General features: G+C 52.5%; 1 protein-coding gene across 4 annotated transcripts in view; it reads left to right on the forward strand.

The window, feature by feature from the left end:
- Positions 1-22526, forward strand: part of LOC138521050 (mitochondrial glutamate carrier 1-like) — a 161521-nt gene that overhangs the window by 72737 nt on the left and 66258 nt on the right. For all 4 annotated transcript variants that reach the window (XM_069633567.1, XM_069633568.1, XM_069633569.1 and 1 more), the window contains one exon: positions 19016-19071. In XM_069633567.1, the coding sequence (XP_069489668.1) occupies positions 19016-19071 (56 nt within the window). The remainder of the gene's footprint in view (positions 1-19015; positions 19072-22526) is intronic.

The following is a 22526-nucleotide window of genomic DNA, read 5'->3' on the forward strand; positions in this document are numbered from 1 at the left end:
TCGTCCCAGATCCTCTCCCGTCCTTCCTTGTTGGCGCGTGATGTTCCGAAGAGGGCATCATAATGCCCCAGGACATGCTCCACCAGGACACCAACTTCGGTGGCAGTGAAGCTGGTGGCCCTCTGCCTCTCTGGCTGGGGGTTACCAGTGGTGCCAGATGGTGCAGTGCCCGACATGGCAACCCCAGAGGCAGGAGTGGGTGGGCAACTGGGTCCTGGGGCTGGGCTGTGGAGCGATGGAATCCCAGTCGGGAATCTTCTGTTCCAGCAGGAGTGAACACAGCAACTGGACCCCTGCAGATGACTGACGTGCAGGCACCAAATAGCAGGGCACGTGGGCAGCAGGCAGACAGGCAGCAGCAGATGGCTAGTGGGAGCGTGCTCGGGGCTCTGGGGGGCAGGAAAATGGCCTTCTGGGCAGGAGCGTGGTCCTCCGTGTGTGTACGCGTGGCCAGCTTGATACGGAGTGATTTGGCACGTGAAAATCTTGCACGTCAGCGTGTAATTCGAGGAAAGGCCCTTAGCGCGTAAGCGTGTCACCACACGTACGCGATATCATTGGACCAAAGGCCCTTAGCGCGTAAGCGCGTTTGTGATGTATTGTGCACGGGCGTTGCTCTTTCGCGTGTAAAACTTGCCGCGCACCCCTGAAATTCACGTACTCCCTCGACCAGGGCCCTTTCGCGTGTGAAACTTCACACGAACCCCGTAATACACGTACCTTGCTGAAATCACGGGGGAAACTTCACGCGAACCCCAGGAATACACGTACCCTGCTGAAATCGTGGGTGAAACTGCACGCGAACCCCAGGAATACACGTACTCCGCTCAACAGGGCCCTTTCACGTGTAAAACTTCACGCTGTACCCCAGAACTACACGTACCCTGCTCGCTCGCACAGGGCCAACATTCCTGGGGTTCGCGTGAAGTTTCTCACGCGATACGCCATCTGCGAGTGGGGTACGTGTATTACTGGTGTTCACGGGAAGTTTCACCCACGATAGGCCCTGTGCGAGTGGGGTACGTGTATTTCAGGGGTTCCCGGGAAGTTTCACACGCGATTTAGCTGTCAGAGCTGGGTACGTGAATTTCGGGGGTGCGCGGGGAGTCCTACACATGAATTGGCAGTGTGGGTCCTCCCAGGTGTTCCCTCTACACCCTCCACGGCCCCTGCAGGCAGCCCACACCACAGGGGACTACCCCGCACCCCTGGTCATGTCCCGTAGGCAGCCCATCCACCATGGCCATGCACCCCAGACAAGCCACCTGTCCGTTTGCACCACTGATCACCAACTCATGTCCCCCTGCACCTCCACCCCCCAGCAGTCAGGGGCACCTGCCAGCAGGCCCCACTCATGTCCCCTTGCACCCCCACCCCCCAGCAGTGCAGGGTACCTGCCAGCAGGCCCCCACTCATGTCCCCTTGCACCCCCACCCCCCAAGCAGTGCAGGGCACCTGCCAGCAGGCCCTCACTCATGTACCACTCATGTCCCCTTGCACCCCCACCCCCCAGCAGTGCAGGGTACCTGCCAGCAGGCCCCCACTCATGTCCCCTTGCACCCTCACCCACCAAGCAGTGCAGGGCACCTGCCAGCAGGCCCCCACTTATGTCCCCTTGCACCCCCACCCCCCAGCAGTGCAGGGTACCTGCCGGCAGGCCGCCACTCATGTCCCCTTGCACCCCCACCCCTCAGCAGTGCAGGGTACCTGCCAGCAGGCCCCCACTCATGTCCCCTTGCACCCCCACCCCCCAAGCAGTGCAGGGCACCTGCCAGCAGGCCCCCACTCATGTCCCACTCATGTCCCCTTGCACCCCCAGCCCCAGCAGTGCAGGGTACCTGCCAGCAGGCCCCCACTCATGTCCCCTTGCACCCCCACCCCCCAAGCAGTGCAGGGCACCTGCCAGCAGTCCCCCACTCATGTCCCACTCATGTCCCCTTGCACCCCCACCCCCCAAGCAGTGCAGTGCACCTGCCAGCAGGCCCCCACTCATGTCCCCTTTCACCCCCACCCCCCAGCAGTGCAGGGTACCTGCCAGCAGGCCCCCACTCATGTCCTCTTGCATCCCCACCCCCCAGCAGTGAAGGGTACCTGCCAGCAGGCCCCCACTCATGTCCCCTTGCACCCCCACCCCCCAAGCAGTGCAGGGCACCTGCCAGCAGGCCCCCACTCATGTCCCACTCATGTCCCCTTGCACCCCCACCCCCCAGCAGTGCAGGGTGCCTGCCAGCAGGCCCCCACTCATGTCCCCTTGCACCCCCACCGCCCAAGCAGTGCAGGGCACCTGCCAGCAGGCCCCCACTCATGTCCAACTCATGTCCCCTTGCACCCCCACTCCCCAGCAGTGCAGGGCACCTGCCAGCAGGCCCCCACTCATGTCCCCTTGCACCCCACCCCCCAAGCAGTGCAGGACACCTGCCAGCAGGCCCCCACTCATGTCCCACTCATGTCCCCTTGCACCCCCACCCCCCAAGGAGTGCAGGGCACCTGCCAGCAGGCCCCCACTCATGTCCCCTTGCACCCCCACCCCCCAGCAGTGCAGGGTACCTGCCACCAGGCCCCCACTCATGTCCCCTTGCACCCCCACCCCCCAGCAGTGCAGGGTACCTGCCAGCAGGCCCCCACTCATGTCCCTTTGCACCCCCAACCCCCAAGCAGTGCAGGGCACCTGCCAGCAGGCCCCCACTCATGTCCCACTCATGTCCCCTTGCACCCCCACCCCCCAGCAGTGCAGGGCACCTGCCAGCAGGCCACGACACATGTCCCCCAGACAACACGTTATCACAATCTAGATCCCTGGCCCTTATGGGCAGCCTCCACATGTCAAAGACCCACCCAAGTATTGCATCCACCCACATAGAAATGCCAATTACATGATACAACCCCAATGGCAAGTATGTAAATGAACACATGTCTGTCACACACACACAATGGGTGCAAGTGAATGTCAAAACCCATATGATGACATGCATGAAAACAATGAGATAATACCACACATCGAAGTATGAAGAAAAGAATGTATTAAAAGCAACATGAATGTGATTAAAATCAAACAAACAACAATGTGAATAAAAAAAGAAAAGCTGCATGTCAGTTAAAATAATGAAAAACAAGAAATCATAATCCAAAGGAAAGGTGTCCAAAGTCACAGTCCAACAAAGCAAATCCAAGGGAAAAACAAAAGTGAAAACCATTGCTCCATGGGGTAATCCGAAAAAAAAAAGATGAATCCAATAGTGAACTATATACAGATGAACAATACAGGGTCCATGATCCCAACTGAAGAAATGAAACCTACCAAAAACTACCTAATAAAAAAACTATATACAGAAACGTGGTGCATTGTCCAAGCGCAACCAAAATGAAGAAAAAACCAAAGGAAACCTAACACTATCCAGCTATTTACAAGGGCAGCGGGCAAGTCCAACGGCTCACATGTTGATGTCCCGGGCCAGGGCATCATCGAACTCCTGCTCGATGTCCCGGAGGCGGTCCTCTTACATGGCCCCGAGGGTTTGCAGGGACGATGACATCTGGATCTCCAGGTCCCTGCGAATGGCCTCGAGGCACTTGGCCCGCCTCAGGGCCCTACGCATGGAGTTCTCCGCCCTGACCATCGTGAGCCGTGCCTCTTCCGCTCGGCATCTATCGCATGGCCCAACTGCTGCCACACGGAAGACACTTCCCGCCCAGGGTCCTCCTGCCCTCCGGCCGATGCCTGCCCCTCCGATGATGAAGGCCCCGAGCCATCATGGCTCCGAACCTTGCTGCTGCTGCTGTGCAGCTGCCTGTGCACTGGCTCCTGCTGCCTGCACATCCTCCTCCAGCTGGGGTGCAGTTGTTGAGGTGGCCACCCCTGCTGGACGTCCGACTCCCGACTGTGGCAGGGATCTGTTGTCCACCAGCCTGGCCGCAGGGTCAGAGGCAGCTCCACAGGGCACCTAGGTGATACATGGGTGGGAAGATGGCATAGAGGACGACTGGGGCATAGGGGGCTCAGTTTAGGAGGGGGTCGGAACAAGGTCCAGGAATCGGAGGAATCCGGCCCTGGTGAGCTGTCCCAGTGGGACACCGCAGTCAACGAGCCATGCGAGAAGACGTGCAGTCTCCTCATGAAAAGACTGCAGGTCAGCTCGCATGGCCCGTTGACGCAACGCCACCCCACCCAGGACAGGCTCAACCCGGTGCCAGATAGCCACATCCGCAGGGAGAGGAAAGCAGTTGGTGTAAGCCAATCCCCTCCCTGAGAACGGGTCTGGACGTAGGCATCCCTGCTGGTGCAAGATGATGCAGTGACAGGATCAGGGACAGGATTGCACACAGGCACCTCTGCGGCGGCCTGTGCTGCCTCCTGTCCCTGGTCCTGCACTGCACCACTAGCACCAGTGGAATCCCCACCTCCAGACCCCGTCTCTGTCCCTTGCACGGCCTCCTCCTCCAACAAACCCCCCACCAACCTGGATGACTCCATGCCTTCTTCCTCCGTTGGGCCCTGTGGGGTATCAGCTGCCCCTTCTTCTGCCGAGGAGTCCAACTCCGACCTCTGCCTCTTGGACCTCCCCTCGGCAGCTGCGGCCTGGGACGCGGCACCGGACTCCTCACTCCCCGACGAGATGACAACCTGGGCGGGGAGTCGGGCCTTGCGTCTCCGGCTGGCGGTGCGATCCCTGCCGCTTTGCTCCACAGCACCTTCTCCGCCCTCTTCATCAGTTGACGCTGCAGACAGGGAGAAATAAAACACAGGCATCAGGGCACTGTACAATGGACTCATACACACATGACAGTTGTACATGAGTGGCATTGTCAAACTTCAGACATGGCATCGTAATCCCCAACACACATGTCATTTCGACTCACACACATGAGCTATTCCACAGCCATATCGCAACAGCCAGCACCATCCATACACATACAACAGCATGAGCAGCCAAAGGTGAGCCAGACATCACATGCAACACAGGGAGTGCACTACACATGCACACACGCCACCACACTTACATGCATGTATACACCTCCGCCAACTGTCGCAGTGTTGAGATCGGCATCCATGTCACATCTGCCAATCAGTCTTCCACATATCAGTGTCACATGCATCCACGTTGCATCACTGTTGCACCCTTGTCAAATACACACACATGCACATGTACACGGTACAGATACATGCAGCTGGAACCAACATCCATGTGTGACACCACAACCATGCCAACTGACATACACAGTAATCCACACATGTGTGCTCACACATCTGCATTTGGCTTTTATGCTTACCCACACATACACCATCCATGTGTCTCACAAATGAAAGGACTTGCATGTGTCAGCCTCACAGCCCTGTACATACACATCCATACATGGCCCTAGAAAACCACATGTACAACCTGCACACTACTGGCACACCACCACACGCACAGCTTCCAATCAGTATGCATGTACACTTACCGCTCAACTCCAGACGGGTCTGCCTCTCAAGGACCTGGACGTGGAGTGCTGGGCATATGCGTTCCAGGACCCTCATCTGATGTTCCGACAGGTGGCCCCGGCGCCCCTTATCATCCGCTGCCTTCAAGAGGCGCCGGGCCTTGTTGAGGGTCCTGGACCTGAAGTCCTCCCAGCGCTTCTTGACATGTTGGAAGTCGCGGACTGCCACCCCCTCCGCGTTGATGGCAGTCATGATGTCCGTCCAGATCCGAGTCCGTCCTTCCTTGTTGGCGCATCTTGTTCCGAAGAGGGCATTATACTGCCCCAGGACTTGCTCCACCAGGACACCAACTTCGGTGGCAGTGAAGCTGGTGCCCCTCTGCCTCTCTGGCTGGGGGTTGCCAGTGGTGCCAGATGGTGTAGTGCCCGACATGGCAACCCCAGAGGCAGGAGTGGGTGGGCAACTGGGTCCTGTGCCTGGGCTGTGGAGCGATGGTATCCCAGTCGGGAGTCTTCAGTTCCAGCAGGGGTGGTCACAGCAACTGCACCCCTGGCTGATGTGCAGGCAGCAAATAGCAGGGCACGTGGGCAGCAGGCAGTCAGGTAGCAGCAGATGGGAGCATGCTCAGGGCTCTGGGGGGCAGTGATTCGGCCTTTTGGGCAGGAGCGTGGTCTTCCGTGTGTTTTCGCGTGGCCAACTTGATACGGAATGATTTGGCACGTGAAAAATTTGCAATCAGCGTGTGATTCAAGGAAAGGCCCCTAGCGCGTAAGCGTGTCAGCACTCGTACGTGCTTTCATTGGACCAAAGGCCCTTCAAGCGTAAGCGCCTCTGTGACGTGACGCGTGCGGGCGTGCGCGGGCGTTTCCCTCGTGACGTTAGCATAGTGGTTCAGCGCGCGTGAAAACACTGCACGTCCGCGTGTGAATGCGTGTAATCCGAGGAAAGGGCCCATGCGCGTAAGTGACGTGACGCGCGCGGGCGTTTCCCTCAGCACGGGTTAAAGGTGAGCGGGGGCAGCAGTTCGCTGTACATGCCTTTCGTGGAGACCGACGTGTGTTGCTGCTTCCTGTTTCGCGCGCCATCACAACTTTACAGCTATCAAGGACGTATCTCTTCTTTTGGCGGGGGTATTGGCTACGCGTGTTTTTCTGCATCGCGCTAGTCAGACGGTGAGTCGCACACGCTATTCTTCCTACTGCGGGTGCCCCTGTGTATCGCACCCATTTTCGAGGTCATAGTAGCCTGCGTGTCCCACGCGTACGCGTTATTCGTGTTACTGGGTGCCACCGCGTACTGCGGGAGGTTGATTCCACGCACATAGGCTGCAGGGTTGCGTGCACGGTTTTACTGCAGTTTTGGGGTGCCTGAATGTTGCGTGACCCGTCACTACATCACCGGGGTCACATGCAGCCTTGCAGGTGCAGGTGGGCTGTTAACATCTTGCTTCCCACCCCCTTTATCCCAATTGTCCAGGTCAATTGTGGTGTACACCTCCCATTGGCACTTCTCCATCTGTGCCGGCACTACTACATCTGTGCCATGGTTGGGAGGCCAGCAAAGGTGAGGGGTGCATCAGCTGGGCATACTCCTCGTGGCGGGCGTGGTCGGGGACGTGGCCGTGGTGACCAGGGAGTAGGGGGACTCCAGGGTGTCCAGGGCAGCCACAGAGGGGGAAGAGGCAGGGGTGCGCCACTTGAGCACAATGTTATGCCATGTGTCGGTGCAGTCATGCCACCACCCCCTGTGGTTCCGGGTGCTGCAGCTTCTGCATCTGGCACTGGCGTCTGTGTGACCCGGCAGTCCGTTCCATCGACACCGCCACCCCGGCTCAGGTTCTGCCAGCGCAGGCTGTGTTGGCACTTGAGGAGCCCTTGGAAGATTTCCAACAGGCCAGGAGGGAAACCGTAGGGACATGCAGGGCTGCTCTGACCAAGACACGTGTCCCTGGGGCAGTTATGTCATCTGCTTCCCTGAACAGCCGGGTGTTGGCAAGTGCAGGGGCAGATGCACCCAACAACACCCCGGTTTTGAGTCTGCCAACCAGGACCGTTGCGGTCAATGACCCTGCCACAGCGGATGTTGCTGCGCAGGGTCCATTGGAGGGCACCCAGCTGCCACTGACACAAGTCAGGCCTTTGATCGTCCCTCCACCTGCCACTCCCTTGGCTCAATCCACCAAACCCACTGGCCATACTGGTCAGGGCGGCATTAGCCAGCCAGGGTCTGCGCCACAGTCCAAGAGGAGGAAGGTTGCACCTGCATCACAGGCTGGGACCCCACACACTGCCATGACCTCCTGCACGTCGAGGAAGAAGCCTTTCTGCAAGCAGGAACTGGACTTCCTCGTGGACTACGTGCGGGGCCACAGCTGTGACATGCTAGTGGGTGCCAATAGTCAGACTACGGCTGCCCACCGTGACACCCACTGGAAGCAAGTTGCGGAACATGTCAGTTCATTCGGCCATGAGGTGCGCACGCCGCAAGAGTGCAAAAAGCATTGGAATGACCTCAAACGCAGCGCTAAGGCTAAGCGTGCCTAAAATTACATGCACCAGAGGAGGAAGAGCTCACTCCGCATGAGTCACTCGTTGTGGAGTTCATACCATCTGAATCGGTCGAAGGAGTGGGAGAGATGCTGGACTTTGATGCCCAGTCCAGTGAGTGTTGGTGCGTGTTTGTTGAGGACGTGTGTGTTTTACTTGTGGGATGTGTTGTGCATGATTGCCACTACATGTGACGTGTACATGGTTCTGATGTGCAAGTAATGCAATGCTTCCGTGATGCATGTCTGCTGTGCTGGATGGTGGACATGTGGAGCAGACAGGGAGTGTCTGCATCACCACTATTCGAGAAGCGGCTGACCCTGACATGCAAGGTGTGAATCACACACACCTGCAAAACAGGCCATGACCATCACTGTAATGTCACTCAAACCCTCCCAAACCACAACATGACATGGCAATCAATAGCCATACACCAACACAGTACCAATAAGGTACACATTGCCAAGTGAAAATTGTAAATTGGCATCAGACAATGATGCCTGACATGGAATCAGATGAAATGACTGACCAACAACCTCCCACCCAAAATAAGTCATTCCCAAATGCATCACAAAAGTAGTAGCCGCAACATAACAATGAATGCCTGTCTACATGCACATTGTGCATTGCAAAATCAACACTGCAGCTTCTGTGTGCTGTGTCCAACTCCTGCAATACACTGCTCAGCGCACAGCACAGTGAACAGCCATTGTGTGTGATGCACACCCTGAGCATCACATCTAAGCGACAAACCACATCAAAAAGCAAATTAGGCATGTACAGGATCCATAATTGGTCACAGAACATGTGCTGCAGGAACACAGTGGGCAGCAGAAGGCAAACAGAGTGTACACGTGGATATCGAAGGGTGGTTGTATATGTAGTGCATTATAGTGCGAGTGTGCTGGTCAGTAAGGACATGCACTCAACATATGCATGTGCAATCAAGTGACCATCAGTGTCCTCTACACATCACATGTGAACACTCACCATATGTACACCCCAGCATGTCAAACCACAACTATCCCCTCACACCTGAAAGGTAAACACAACACATGGGGCCTCATTAGGACCCTGGCGGAGAGGGTATTACGCCAGCGTAGTGCATGGCGTACCTCTCCGCCATACTACGAGTTCCCGTAGCGCCATGGAGGTTTTCTCCGCCTGGTTTTACCAGCCGGAGAAAACCATGGCGCTACGGGACCTCGTTGTTAATTACGCCACCGTATTTTACGGTGGCGTAATTAACTCCTTCCCCACTCCCATTATACCCTATGGGGCAAAAATGGGAATGGGGAAGGGCAGAATGGGGATTGGGGATTTACCGCTCCGCCGAGGTCGGAATGGGGCGGTAAATCCGCCAACCCCCATGGCGCTATCGGCGGCTTTCCGCCATGCTTCGCGGTGCATTTAGCACCGCGAAATCCGCCTGGGTCCTAATGAGGCCCATGGACAGGCATTGATCAGCAGAACACATCATGTACATAGGATACCACAATTACAATGTCAGGGTTCCCATCACACTGCAGGGCAAGGCAACTATCAACAACAAAACACCCCCCTTCCCTCACAAATGACCATGACCCACTGAACAACTGCACCTGGGTCATGGAGCCTTTAACCCTCAATTTCACCTGGCCACAGGATCACCCTTCCCCTTCGTCACCATCTCCCACCTTGTGTGTAAAAAGTTGCCTGCACCCTCAGAGTCCACCTTCATTTGCAAAGACACAAAATCCAAGGCAGAAAAATGAACCAGAACAGCCTCCAGTAGATGACTTGAAGTAGCAGTACCTCACAAAGGCCAAGTACTACCACAATGATGTAACAACCAAGGTAGCACAGTAAAACAATGTCACAACAGGATGTGAACCATGTGTGGTACATAACAAAGAATGATGCACCACGAACGGATGTGTACTGTCACAGCTCCCGTGTACAGGCGCAGGAGTGGCACGAACCAACCACCCCCACCATGGCCTGGGTGCCTGCAAGGTCAAACTCACACAGGCCTCTGAGACCCTGGTGGGGAAGGAGGGTCAGGGATATGCAGTCGGGACAGGCGTTGGCATACTGGATAACTGGAATGAGGGGCAGGAGAGGGGAGTAGGAATGACACGTGAAAGTAGGGAATGCACTAAAATGTAGTACTTGCATTAACACATACACAATCATAACAAACTTGTACATCATTGTCAGGGCCTTCCGGAGTCCAGGCGCAGGAGTGGCACGAACCAACCACCCCCTCTATGGTTTTGGCGTCTGCAAGCTTGGGGCTTACACAGGCATCCGCAACCCCAGCGGGGAAAGAGGGTTAGGGAACGTTGGTTGGATAGGTACGGGAAGCAGGAACACCGGGTAGAGGGTACAGGGTTTAGAATTGGATAGGACTCGGGGTGATTAGGGAAAAAAAACATACCAAATTGAATTACACATTCATCCATGCATCAGTGCACCCCCCAGCAAGCCTATGTAGAGCAGTTTGAAAGAAAAACAACAAGACACTCAGCTCTGGTTTTGAGTGCTGGCCTCCTGCCTACGCACTCTCAGGTCCGGTTACAGGAGCACTTCAATGCTGCAAAGAGAGCCACAGTTAATAATCTGTGCGTGCCCATAACACACAAACTCACCACCAAATATGCCCCATAGCAACAAACTACTCTACAAACAGACAATCTGGTGTGGATGCTTCGTACCCATACGTAACATTCCCCCTGTGATGGTTCATACACAGTCAATGCAGTAAGTCAGGAGCCGGTGGAGGCGTGGCAAATGGAACACCAATGTGTCACGATTCACACAACATGCAATGTTCCTTGGGTAAGCAGACAGACGCATATAGCAAGGTATGACTTCAGAAAAAGTCGTGTCCCACCATGACCGAATAAAAATAGGCAGTGCATGTTTCAAAATGTACATGGAAATGAAATGCACTGCACCCGAGCCTGTCCCTTGCTGTATGTCCCTGTGAGCTGCTCCTTTCCATGTCTCGGAAGGCTACATGAGTGATACAAGTGCCTCAATGGCCCATGGTGGACCGGAGGGTATATGCCACTGCCCCTGCAGGTGCCCCAGACAACCTTACACTCAACTAGCCATCAGTCCACCAACACATCTGAGCTGTATTGTGCGCTTCAACACCAATATTCGTCCAAGCTCACCGTCAGTGCTGCTACTAAGCATGCATGTGCAACTGGCCTGATGGAAGCTTTGCTGTGTTGTGGTCCCCCTGTGCTGCTCACCTTGCCTGGAGTCCCTTGAAACACGTCAGCAGTTCTAGGATGTATGTCTGCAATCCCTGTGCCTCTGCTTGTGCACACATGTGCATGTGGGCACCACCAAACGTGTCCAGAATCCAGATGTCCAATGGGCCATGTCTGCTGGCAAAGGTGGTCTGGAGGCTCATCCCCCTGCAGAAAGGGCATGAAACACATGATTAATGCTTTAGAGTCATCTGTGTGTGTCGCTTCAGGCATCTCATTACTGGACCATGTCAGAGACGTACATCAGAAATCACACCATCAGTCCGTCTTTCACATCCAAAGTGTGGAACACACTATCTACGGCATGAATTGCAACAAGCACGTGTACAGTAAAGATAAGAAACATACTACACAATGCATAGCAAAGAATGTATACATTAATCATGAAACACCCCATCTAGCAAAAGCAGAACAGTGGTCAATAACACTGCAATCATCCCCACTAGGGGTGTTAACACAAGTTACACAGCACCAGACATGCCACAGATATGACAGTCCAAAGCCCTTGTGTAATGGGCTGTTACACCGAACCATCCTAGCTGCAGCTTGCCCCTCGACGGCAGCAAGTCTGCCGGACGGGTGAGCCTGGTTCTGTGTGGCGATGTGACGTAGGTCTGCATGCAGAACCTCACGTGATACACGTGCTTCCTCTTGCAAGGTAGCACGTGTAACACAGAGTTCCTCCTGCAAGGCCTGGCTGGACAACCGCTGCACCTCCCGGCAAGCCTGTAGCTCAGCCGAGATGGTACGCTCAAGCTGTGCAAACCGCTCCTCTGCCCGCTGCCTCTGGGACATCAGAAGGACAACCAGAGTGGATTTGAGGGAAGCATACTCCTCCCTCAGGGCCTCCATGTGCGCCTCTGCATGAGCAGCAATTGCTTGACGCAGAGATGACATTTCAGCCTGGCGTGCCCTGTCTGAGGCCGCCATGCCCAGCCTGAGCGAGCGGGCCGTGGACCGTGCCGCCTGCTGCTGGAGAAGCACCTGCCACCCGCTCCATGCTCTCAGCGATGTTCTCCATTGCTGCCCCTTGCCGTTCTGAATTGGCAGTCATGTCTTGCTCCCACTCAGTATACTGTGGTTGCGCGCGGCGACCGCGTTGCTGGGCTTGACCCCTGTGGGACCCAAGGACCGGGTGTCCTCGCTGTGTTGGCACCGCCCGCGGCTGCACGACTACATGCCCCCGTCGACTTGATGTTCCAGGCACATCAGTGACTGGTGTGGAGGGTGACCCTGCGTCCCGATCCACCACGGGCGGAGGTACCAAGACTGTCTGACCCCTCAGTGCAGGTGTCGCGGACAGAGGAGTGTCCACATCAGAATCACTCACCCCTGACACATGGACTTGATGCTCATCCAACTCGACATGGACGTCAGAGTCGTCATCAGGGCTGGACTCATAGGCAGCCAGAGACAAGATGGACTGTAGCACTTGGGGGTTTTCGTGGCCTACCACCCCACGACCCCACTTGTGCCGGGTTGATGTAGTGGTAACAACCCTGTGTCTGGCATGACAACACCATCCTCCGGCAACATTGCGTCTTCATCTGAAAAATATAGAGAAAAAAGGTCACTACACATGTCAGAAGCACACAACACACACACACACCGACAACAAACACATCAGGCAGACATGTGACACACAAAATAGAACCTGGCATGCATGCTGGGTCAACTTTGAATTGCTTCTGTGATCAGACCTGTTGAAAGGTGGCAGTTTGCATAGAAGTGGGTCTATGCAGTGCAGCAAATGTGTGTGTCACTCACTACCTACATGTACAAGGACTTCATGGTGTGTGTCAGGAAATGTGAAGGCAGTGCAAGGTCAACTTTAGGCATCACGTGCAATTTGCATTCAATGAGTAGCATATCTACAAGCAAAGCACCCCTCCACCCAAGTGCAAAAGCAGGGATGCCTAGCATGGTATCAAATGGCTGACCATAGACCTGTGTATTGACAGGCAGTGTTGACTGGCATCAACAGCTTAATGTGATTCAAGTGGCAACACTGCAAATGATGATGGGACAGTAAGCAGGACACATGATGTAAACTCTGGAGGCCGCCCACGTGTGAAGAAGACACTACAACAGTCGGACAGAGTCATTGGCCATTAAATAGGTTGAGGCCTGTGACCCACACAGATTGTCAGACCCTAAACATGTGTGCAACGCAGTACTGAGCCACAGTTGACATGGGATTGCTGATGAGATGCCATGCAATGTATGTCACCCAGGACTTGTATTACAGTGATCATCCAGTCAAGGACACATAGGGGCATGCGTGCAATGCACATGGAGCATGAATGGGCACTCATGTCCCTGCGGGGCATCTGACCTATGCACAGTACAAGTGAGATACCCTGCATCAAGTACTAAGGCTGTACCACACAGCATTTGTCTGGCAGATTGTCCGCTGGAAGCTAGCATGTACACAGGACGCATGAACAGGAAAGTACCCAATGGCAAGATTGAAGCAGACCAGTGCAAAGGTGGAGAGTGGCGGAGGAGGGGCAAGGGAGTATGCCTACATGGAGTACCCGCATGCAGGCAGAGGACACATGCACGTCAGTCATGCTATGACATTGTGCCTGGGCTGAGAGGAAGGTCACCCCACGCCACATGCAGAAGGGCCAGTGAGCTGGAACATGGACCGGAGGGGTATACTGCAGGTGTGTGTGATTCACACCTTGCATGTCAGGGTCAGCCGCTTCTCGAAGCAACGAGCTGGGGGTAGATCTCTCTCTCTCCGCGGCAGGGGCCTCCCTCTGGAACAGCCTTCCTGCCTCCCTGAAACTTGAGGAGAACCATCTCCGGTTCCGGAAGCACCTCAACACCTTCCTCTTTGCTTCTGCTTTCTCTCTCCCTCTCCCTTGCTAATTTCTTCACTGAAACTGCACTAAATCTGCAACTGGGCCACTCTCACCGACCTCGGTCCCTGGCCCAGCCACTCTCCACTTGCACTGCCTCCCTGGCAACCCCTGCACTGCGGGACTGTCTCTGTATCCCTACAGCCCCCCCTTCCCAGCACTTGTCTGCACTTACCTTTGCACTTGCCACCAGCTGGCCTATTTATTTATTTTTTATTCTACTTACCCTGTACTGCACTCCCCCTCCTCCCCTTCCCCTTGCACTTTTCCCTTCCCCCTACCCCTGCACTTGCACGATCTAAATGACACCTGGCCTAGTAGGATCGTTGTCTGTCTTCCCTTGTTCCCCCCTCCCTGCCTTGTCGCGCCTTGAAACACTTGTGTATAGGCGCATTACAAATGCCATATCATATCATATCATATATCATATGTGTGCCTTTTGGTCACACAGGATAGCTTGTGTTTACGTAGCTAGGGATGCACACAATGTGGCACTTCCATGGCAACAATCTCAGGGTGGTAAGGTTGTGACAGTTGACTATCTCTTTGTGATCATCGATTGTCACCTGGTATGTGCCAGGCCTGTGTGCACTCCGAAGGGGTGGGAGTTTAGGTGAAAAATGTGGCCACAAGCTGGGTCCGGCCTTCCTCGCCACGTGCCCTATCCCCTCCCATGGGCAGCGCCTGTGCCTGTGGTTGGGGATTTGGGGGCACCACCATGTCCACCGGTACGCCCTGCCGTGTTGCAACATTGTGCAGGACACATGCTGCCACAATGATCCTGCACACTACTGGGGGTGCATAGAGTAGCTCCCCACCAGAGCGGTCAAGGGAGTGGAAGCATGACTTGAGCACTCCGAATGTGCGCTCCACTATGGCCCTGGTTGCAATATGGGCCGCGTTGTATCTTACCTGGGGTGGTGTGGTGGGGTTCCGGATTGGCGTCATCATGTGGTTGCTCAGAGGGCAGCACTGTCCCCTGGGGAGGTGAAAATGGTTGTGATTATTGGGGTTTGTGTATTTGTGTGTGTGTGTGTGACATGCATGCATGTGCAAGGGCATTTGTACTCACCTAGGAGCCATGTGTCGCCATGCTGCCCAGCTTCCAGGGCCCGGCTCAGGGCGGACATTCTGTATATGAAACTGTAATGGGTGGAGCCAGGGTAGTTTGCATAGACAGAGGTAATGATTCCCTTTGCATCGCATACCACCTGTACGTTGATGGAATGCCAGTGCTTGCGGTTTCGGTAGATGTGCTCAGTGGCCCTAGGTGGACGTAGGGCCACATGGGTGCAATCTATGGCACCGAGCACTTTGGGGAAGTGTGCCACCCTGTAAAAATCCAGGACAACGGCCTGCCTTTCTGCAGGTGTTCTGGGCATGTATATGTGCCTGCGGACTGAGGGGCGCGCTGTCATGATTGCCAAGACCTGGTGTAGGCAGCGTGACTGAGTGGCCTGTGAGACCCCTCCCACTATGGCAGTGGTCTGCTAAAATGACCCAGTGGCCAAAAAATGCAGGACACTGAGCACCTTCTCCAAGGGGCTCAATGCTTGGGAGCAAAGGGTGGGGGATGTAAGGTCATCTTCCCGCTCCCTGACCAGGTCTAGGATGATATGGGGTGGAAACCTATACCTGCCGTAGACCTGGTTGTCAGGCATCCCAAAAAGGCTTGTCCGTGGTGAGAAAATGCGTGCCCTGGCTATTCTCCTCCTCCTGCGGTGTCCCACGATCAGTGCTGCGACAAATGGGGCATTCATCGTAGCTGTATATACGTGTTTTTGTTTGCGCGCACTTTTATACTGTGAGCGGGGATGCTTCCGCCTGCCTTCGTGTGGCGGACGCGTTGATGCCTGTGCGCGTCTTTTGCCGTGCGCGGGTTTCCCGTATTCAAATCCATGAATTCGGGTTGTTCGCGTGCGTGTGGGCGTTCCGTGTAGTTCCCTGCAGTACTTCCCCAGTTACGGCTTCTTTTTCACGCGTTGTTCCCCATTCCGCGTGTTACGCCCACTGTTACGCCCACTTTTGTTGTGTGCGCCGCGCTATGTGCGCTTTTGCTGTGCGCGTAGCGCACGCCGTTTGATGACGTGTGTGCCCCCGTGCGACATGCTTGGATTTGGCGCACGACCAGCGGGAAACTAGCGCAGCGCCTTCCTTGTATCGCACGTGTGCGCGTGCGCTTGATTTCTCACGCTTGCGCCACCTTGCGCCTGCTTGCGCTGGGATTTTCGGCGCACGTTTGTTCCATGAATCGACCCCTGAATCCTTAGACGAAATCCATAGATTTGGGCAGAAATATGCACCGAATTGTTTGAGATAATTATCACAATGAGACGCATTCCATCAACATGGAGAAAAGCAGTTTTGATTCCGATCTGCAAGCAGGGCGATAGAAAAAAGCCAGCAAACTATCGCCCAATAGCATTGCTTGTTCCAATGGACAATGTTGTTGCGTCTCTTTTATTAAAAATATTGATCGCTTGAGCAAAAAAGGAGGGACGATGCGATCACAGACAGACAGGCTTTGTTAAGAATGTTGGGACTAATGTGAATCTACTTTTTTTTAAACATCTTGAAGTTTGAAGCATCGAAGGAAAAGACAACGACTCATGCAGCATTTATCGACCTACAGCTTGCTTTTGATTCAATAAACAGAACAAAGCTTTGGGCCAAATTAGAAAGATGGGACTGCCCGAATAACATCTTACAACCAATTAAAGCGCTGTACACAAATACATCAATAAAAATTAGACTATATCAGCAAGGCCATGTATCTTAGACTATACCAACATAGAACAGACTAAAGCAAGGCTGTCCACTAGCTGCAACGTTATTGAGCTTATTTGTTGCAGATTATCAAGACACACAAACAACAGAAAAAATCCATCCCCCAAGACTCAACAATACGAAAATAAGCTACATGGTGTATGCAGACAACTTGGTGATTTTGGATAAAACCCATGTCGGCCTACAGCAACAAATGGAACAACTGGAATCTTATGTAGCATCTAATGATTTGAAAATTAATGTTAAAAAAGCAAAAGTAATGACACTTGCGAGATACCCGAATATGAAAAAGAAACCACTAGCAATTTTTTTTTTTATGGGAACAAAGTAGAAACAGTTAACACCCTCAAATACCTAGGAATGCTTATAAATCAATCTGCCATTGAAAAAGAATGATCAGAGAGATTAAAGGAAAAAGCTCTCTCATTAGCCTCGGCAAGGCAGAATCCTCCACCTGAAATACGGGAAATTTTCGCTAAAACCAATTGTTGCATTTTATAGACAGAAGATCATGGCAATACTCACATATGGTGCAGAAACTATGCTTAATACACCAAGAGACTTATGGAAGGCTTCATTTGGAGGAAAATCTTAGCTTTGCCAGCAACTTTCCCAATGCCAATAATAAGGTTCGAACTGGCGTTGCAATCACTGAAAACTACAAAGAACTGGAAAACTCTGATGCTACATAGGAAAACATTAGCAAAAGAGGATATTCCGGGAATAGCACTTTTGCACCACAAAAGCATCACATCAAAAGCAACAGTGCTAAAGATCTGGAAGGAAACATGCATCCAGATAATGAACAAGAAGATATATCTCCTGACATGCTAATTAACCGACCACAAAAAGCAAAGATACGAAGATTAAGGGCCTCATTACACGGTAGGCGGTAAAGGTTTACCGGTACCGGTATTTTACCGTACCGGTAAACCCTTACCGCCTTACTACGAGGTCCCTTTGCGTGTTGGAGAATTTAACGCCTGCTTTTTGCAGGTGTTAAGAACCAACCGGCAAAAATGGGGATGGGGAAGGGCAATGGGGGAAGGGGGAATTACCGCCCCACCAACCTTGGAATAGGGCGGTAATTCCCCTTTCCTCCAAGGCGGTGCCGGTATTTTACCGGCATGGACCAAGGTGCTAATAGCACCTTGGTCCACCGCCGTCCGTGTAATGAGGCCCTAAGAAATGATTGGATACGAATTCATGATCTGAAATCCACATACAAACTGACCATGAATAGTAAACTAGACACACGTCCGCTCAATCAACTCCCACAATATCTTCACATTTTTCCAGGAAAGCTCATCGGAGATACATTTATGAGATTACGTTTAAATATCCTTCCGACAAGACAAATTCTGGTCAAAACCCATCAACTACCAGCAAACCTAATTTACTGTAGATCCTGTACAGAAATTAATTAGGTGGAATCGCTAAAACATTTGATAATGGATTGCACCGCACTCCAAGAAAAAAGACTATTGTTCAGTGGAATGTTAACTAAAAGGATCACACAGCTAGAACCAGTACAACAATGGTCCCTAATTATTTCTGGAAATGATAGGCAATTGACAATTAGAGTCATTCAATTCTGGAATTCAATTGTGGAAGTCGAAACATGCCTGTAAATGGGGAAAGGAAAACCTGGACTTACATTTTATTATTTTCATTTAATGTTTATTTTTATCTTAACATGACTAAATAGAATATACTCCAATTAATTGCAAAAACATGAGTGAAAAGTTTGTAATAAACTATAACATTCAATAAAAAAGCAATGTTCTTAGTATACATTAACTTAGAAATGTGTGCAGATGTGGATAAGGTTTGAAGCTTGGCACAGGTTGGGTATCGTGGAGCAATCACAATGCTTTTCATTATAGATGCTCACCACTGGCCAGAAGGGTGCACGTTTAGGAATCATTTTAAAGGCTTAAAAAGACATTTGTCTTTTGAAGGACATCATGCTTAATATTTAACTATTTCTGAGACAGCTTCATCAAGCAGCAGTGATGTGGCTTGTGAGAGACTCTTTTGTTGTTTGATTATAAATTACAATTTCCATTGCATTGAAGAAGTGTGATGCTTCTGAAAAGAGATGCTAACAAATGAGTATTTTATTTTTCTTAGGCTGGATTGCCTGGTCAAGACAATACGTTCAGAAGGGTACTTTGGGATGTACAGAGGTAAGATTCTTGTTTAGAAATGACTCCATCACCATTCAGTGTCCATGTTGGTCTCCCGCCATCATTTTATTAAAGAATTTCAATTTCAAACAATTCTTAATTTTTATGAATTGACATGCATTCATTTGAGTTACTGAATGCTTAAATTAAGGTTTTCCTTTAGAAGAAATAAACATCTGCATTATTTATCCAGCAAAAATTCTTAAATGATCTTTCTTCCTCCCTCCATTTAGCACCTCCCTTTCTGCATTTTTTATTTTTTTGTTTATTTGTTTTTTTCTACCACGCCATAGCCCACAGGCATCAGCGCGCATTTGTGGAGTGAGCTAGAATCTCATCATTGGAAGCATTTTCTATAACATATCTCTATTCTATATGATTTTTAGTTGGCTTCTTATTCTTTTTTGCCTCATTTATTTGAGTTAATTATACCTCAATGACTCTTTGCCAAGATATGATTCAAACTTATAAAATGATGAAAAGATTGAAAAAGAAACATGATTTAAACTTTTCACTAGTAATATAAGATATTGACCAATCACAACATTCACTCTAAGTTCTCTGCGGCCCTCTCCATGGTACCACAGTGCATTACTATGTGGTAGGGATGGTAAAGTTAAATCATTGCAATTTAAAAGGAAATACTTGAAACGCTGACAAAGTGTAATATCAATAAACAAAATATGAATTGACAAAATATAATTTAAAAAGCCACTTCTGGCCTGCAATAGTCACATGACTCTTCAAACCTAGCAAGGATTCCTGTTTGGCCGGTGGGAGGGGTTTGGGGATGGAGATGTGGGGGTGACTGTTGTTTAAAACTATGCAGATATGCCGATTTTTGGCTGTGTATCTTGGGAGGATGTCAAGTATCTTCAATAAGTGCTGCCATCAATTATATCAATTACATTTTGTGTAATGTTGCTGGATTAGTAATGTGTAGTATACAATGGACTATAGAAGGTTTAATATAAGAATGGTGAAATTTGATTACATTGGCCCTCATTACGACCCTGGCGGAAAGCGACTGACCGGAGCGCCACAGCGTAAATAGCGTTTCCGCCATTGCACGAAGGAGCAAAGTGCGGCCCATTCCGACCCATCGGGCACGAGCACCACGGCATGGCGCAAGTGCAAAGTCCGCGATGGCGGAAATGACCCCAAAACGGCCCACACCGCCGCCGTACGGCGCCCTAGGTGCAATACCGCCACCCCTCTTAGCGGTCACCGCAGTGTGCGCCTACCGGAAAGTACGGTGCCCGGAAATATACGGAAACGGAAGTTAAAACATGGGCCCGGAACGGGAAACATCCCGGCGTACACCTATAAATACACTAAAACCACACAACCACTAAAATCACTACCCTGAAACACACCCCAACCCGTCAACCACCCTAGCGAAACCAAGAAAAATGGGAAAAGTTGCGAAGAAAGCGTGCGACCGCAAGCGGCAGGTCCACTTCTCCCGTGAGGAACTCACCGTGCTAACAGAGACCCTCCAGGAGAATGCTGCCGTCGTCTTCTGCACGCAAATGACCAGGACGGCACTTGCAAACAAGAAGGCCATATGGGCTCTGGTGGCACAGCGGGTAAGTGCGGTGGGGACCGCACCCCGCACCCCACAGCAATGCCGCAAGCGATGGGACGACCTGCGGATACGCGTCCGCAGCATACTCTCTGCCAACCGCAACATTGCCACAGCCACCGGGGGAGGTCCTGAATCACCCATCAAGTTGACCCCCTGGGAAGAAATCTGTGCCTCCACCATCGGAATGGAGAGCATAGAGGGAGTCGGAGGGATGGAGAAAGGAGTGCAGACATCCGAAGATTCAGGTAGGTGGGCCAGATAAAACAATGCCAAATCCACACAGTCCATCCATGTGAAGTACCATGCGTCCACATAGTGCAACAGAAACACATGTCCAGGAGAACGTCCACACACATCGGCCTGCAAGCGCACGTTAAAACCCACAATAAATACATAAATAATTAAAAACCCCTAATACACGCACTACACGTGCAGCAGGCACACCCTAACTGCAGGCTGCCAGACAACTGCACCCTCACTCCACACACAAATCAAAGCACCTCCAAGGCCCCGACCCAAATCACCCTCAGGTACCACCCCAATGCATGTGATACAATGCCATTCCAATTCCCACAGACCCATCAATAACCCTCGCCCTCCTTTACTCCACCACAGGGTCCGATCCAAACGACGAGCTACAGGACACCCCTACCAGCACACCTGCAAAGAGGGCCAAGACCAACGGCCAGAGACCCTCCACCTCAGCTGCACGCATCAAGACACGGCAGCAGCACAAATCAGGTGGCAGCACAGAGGAGGGAACATCAACAGGCACCCCAGCAGCCAGCATGCCCACAACACCACCACCACAGGTCCCCCCAATGGATGCCACAGAAGGCACTGCCTCTGGTGGCAGCAGCACCATAGGTGACACCCCATTGATGGCAGCATGCTCGGACACAGAAAACGGGGATGCCGAAGTCAGATCCATCCATGACCTGTCCCAATCCCCCTGTCTGTTCCATCCCGTACAACATGAGGATACCACGCAGGGGCACCCACCAGACGACGACTGGCCATCCCCCACAAGCCCTGTGGCAAGGCAACATGAGGACAACAGCCCCTCTGTGACACCCCCGCAAATGGCCATGGCCCAGCAGAGGCAACAGTCCCTCGACCAGTTGATCGAACAACAGCAGCAACTGGCCACACTCCTCAAGGACCATGCCGATGAATGTGGGGGCACTAAGGCAGACATAGAAACATCAACTGAGACACTTAGGGCACAAATCGAGAGTAGCACCGAGAGCCTGAGAGTCCAAATGGAGAGAAGCACCGAGAGCCTCAGGGGGGAACTGCATGCGACGGCCAAGGACGTATGTGCCGAACTTGCCGCAGTGCGCCGTGTGCTCACTGAGCTCTCGCAAACCCTTAGGGACATGCATGGACGTGAGCAGGCAGACACATCATCCGTTGCAAGTTCCGTCCAGGGCAGCCCCCAACGTAGATCTGGAAGGAACCTGCGCTCCACAGGCAGGGGTGCCCCTGATACCCGCAGAGGGGGCATGCAATAGCGACAGCCCACTGACAATGAGCATCTTTGGACACTGGTGTTCGGGGGGGAGGTAGGAGGGTGGAGGGGGTGTGTTGGGCTCACTTGGGTGGCGGGTCGATAGGGTGTTCAACATGACATCACATATGCCATAAAAAGTGCACGATCAACCAATGAGATGTGTGGACATTGATCTTTGTGTACTAGGCCATCATAGGCGTACAGTCCATATTGTGCATGTCCCAGACACACGCAGTGCCACGAGTCCCGTGTCCATGTATCAGCCACCAGGCGTGAGTGCTAGAAGCATACATCAATGAGATGCTGACGAATGTCACGGGCCTCCGGTGCCTCGCAGACTCCATGAGGTGCTGC

This window comes from Ambystoma mexicanum, chromosome 13, assembly GCF_040938575.1.
Source record: "Ambystoma mexicanum isolate Mex_15411 chromosome 13, UKY_AmexF1_1, whole genome shotgun sequence".
In the NCBI taxonomy this organism is placed as follows: Eukaryota; Metazoa; Chordata; class Amphibia; order Caudata; family Ambystomatidae; genus Ambystoma; species Ambystoma mexicanum.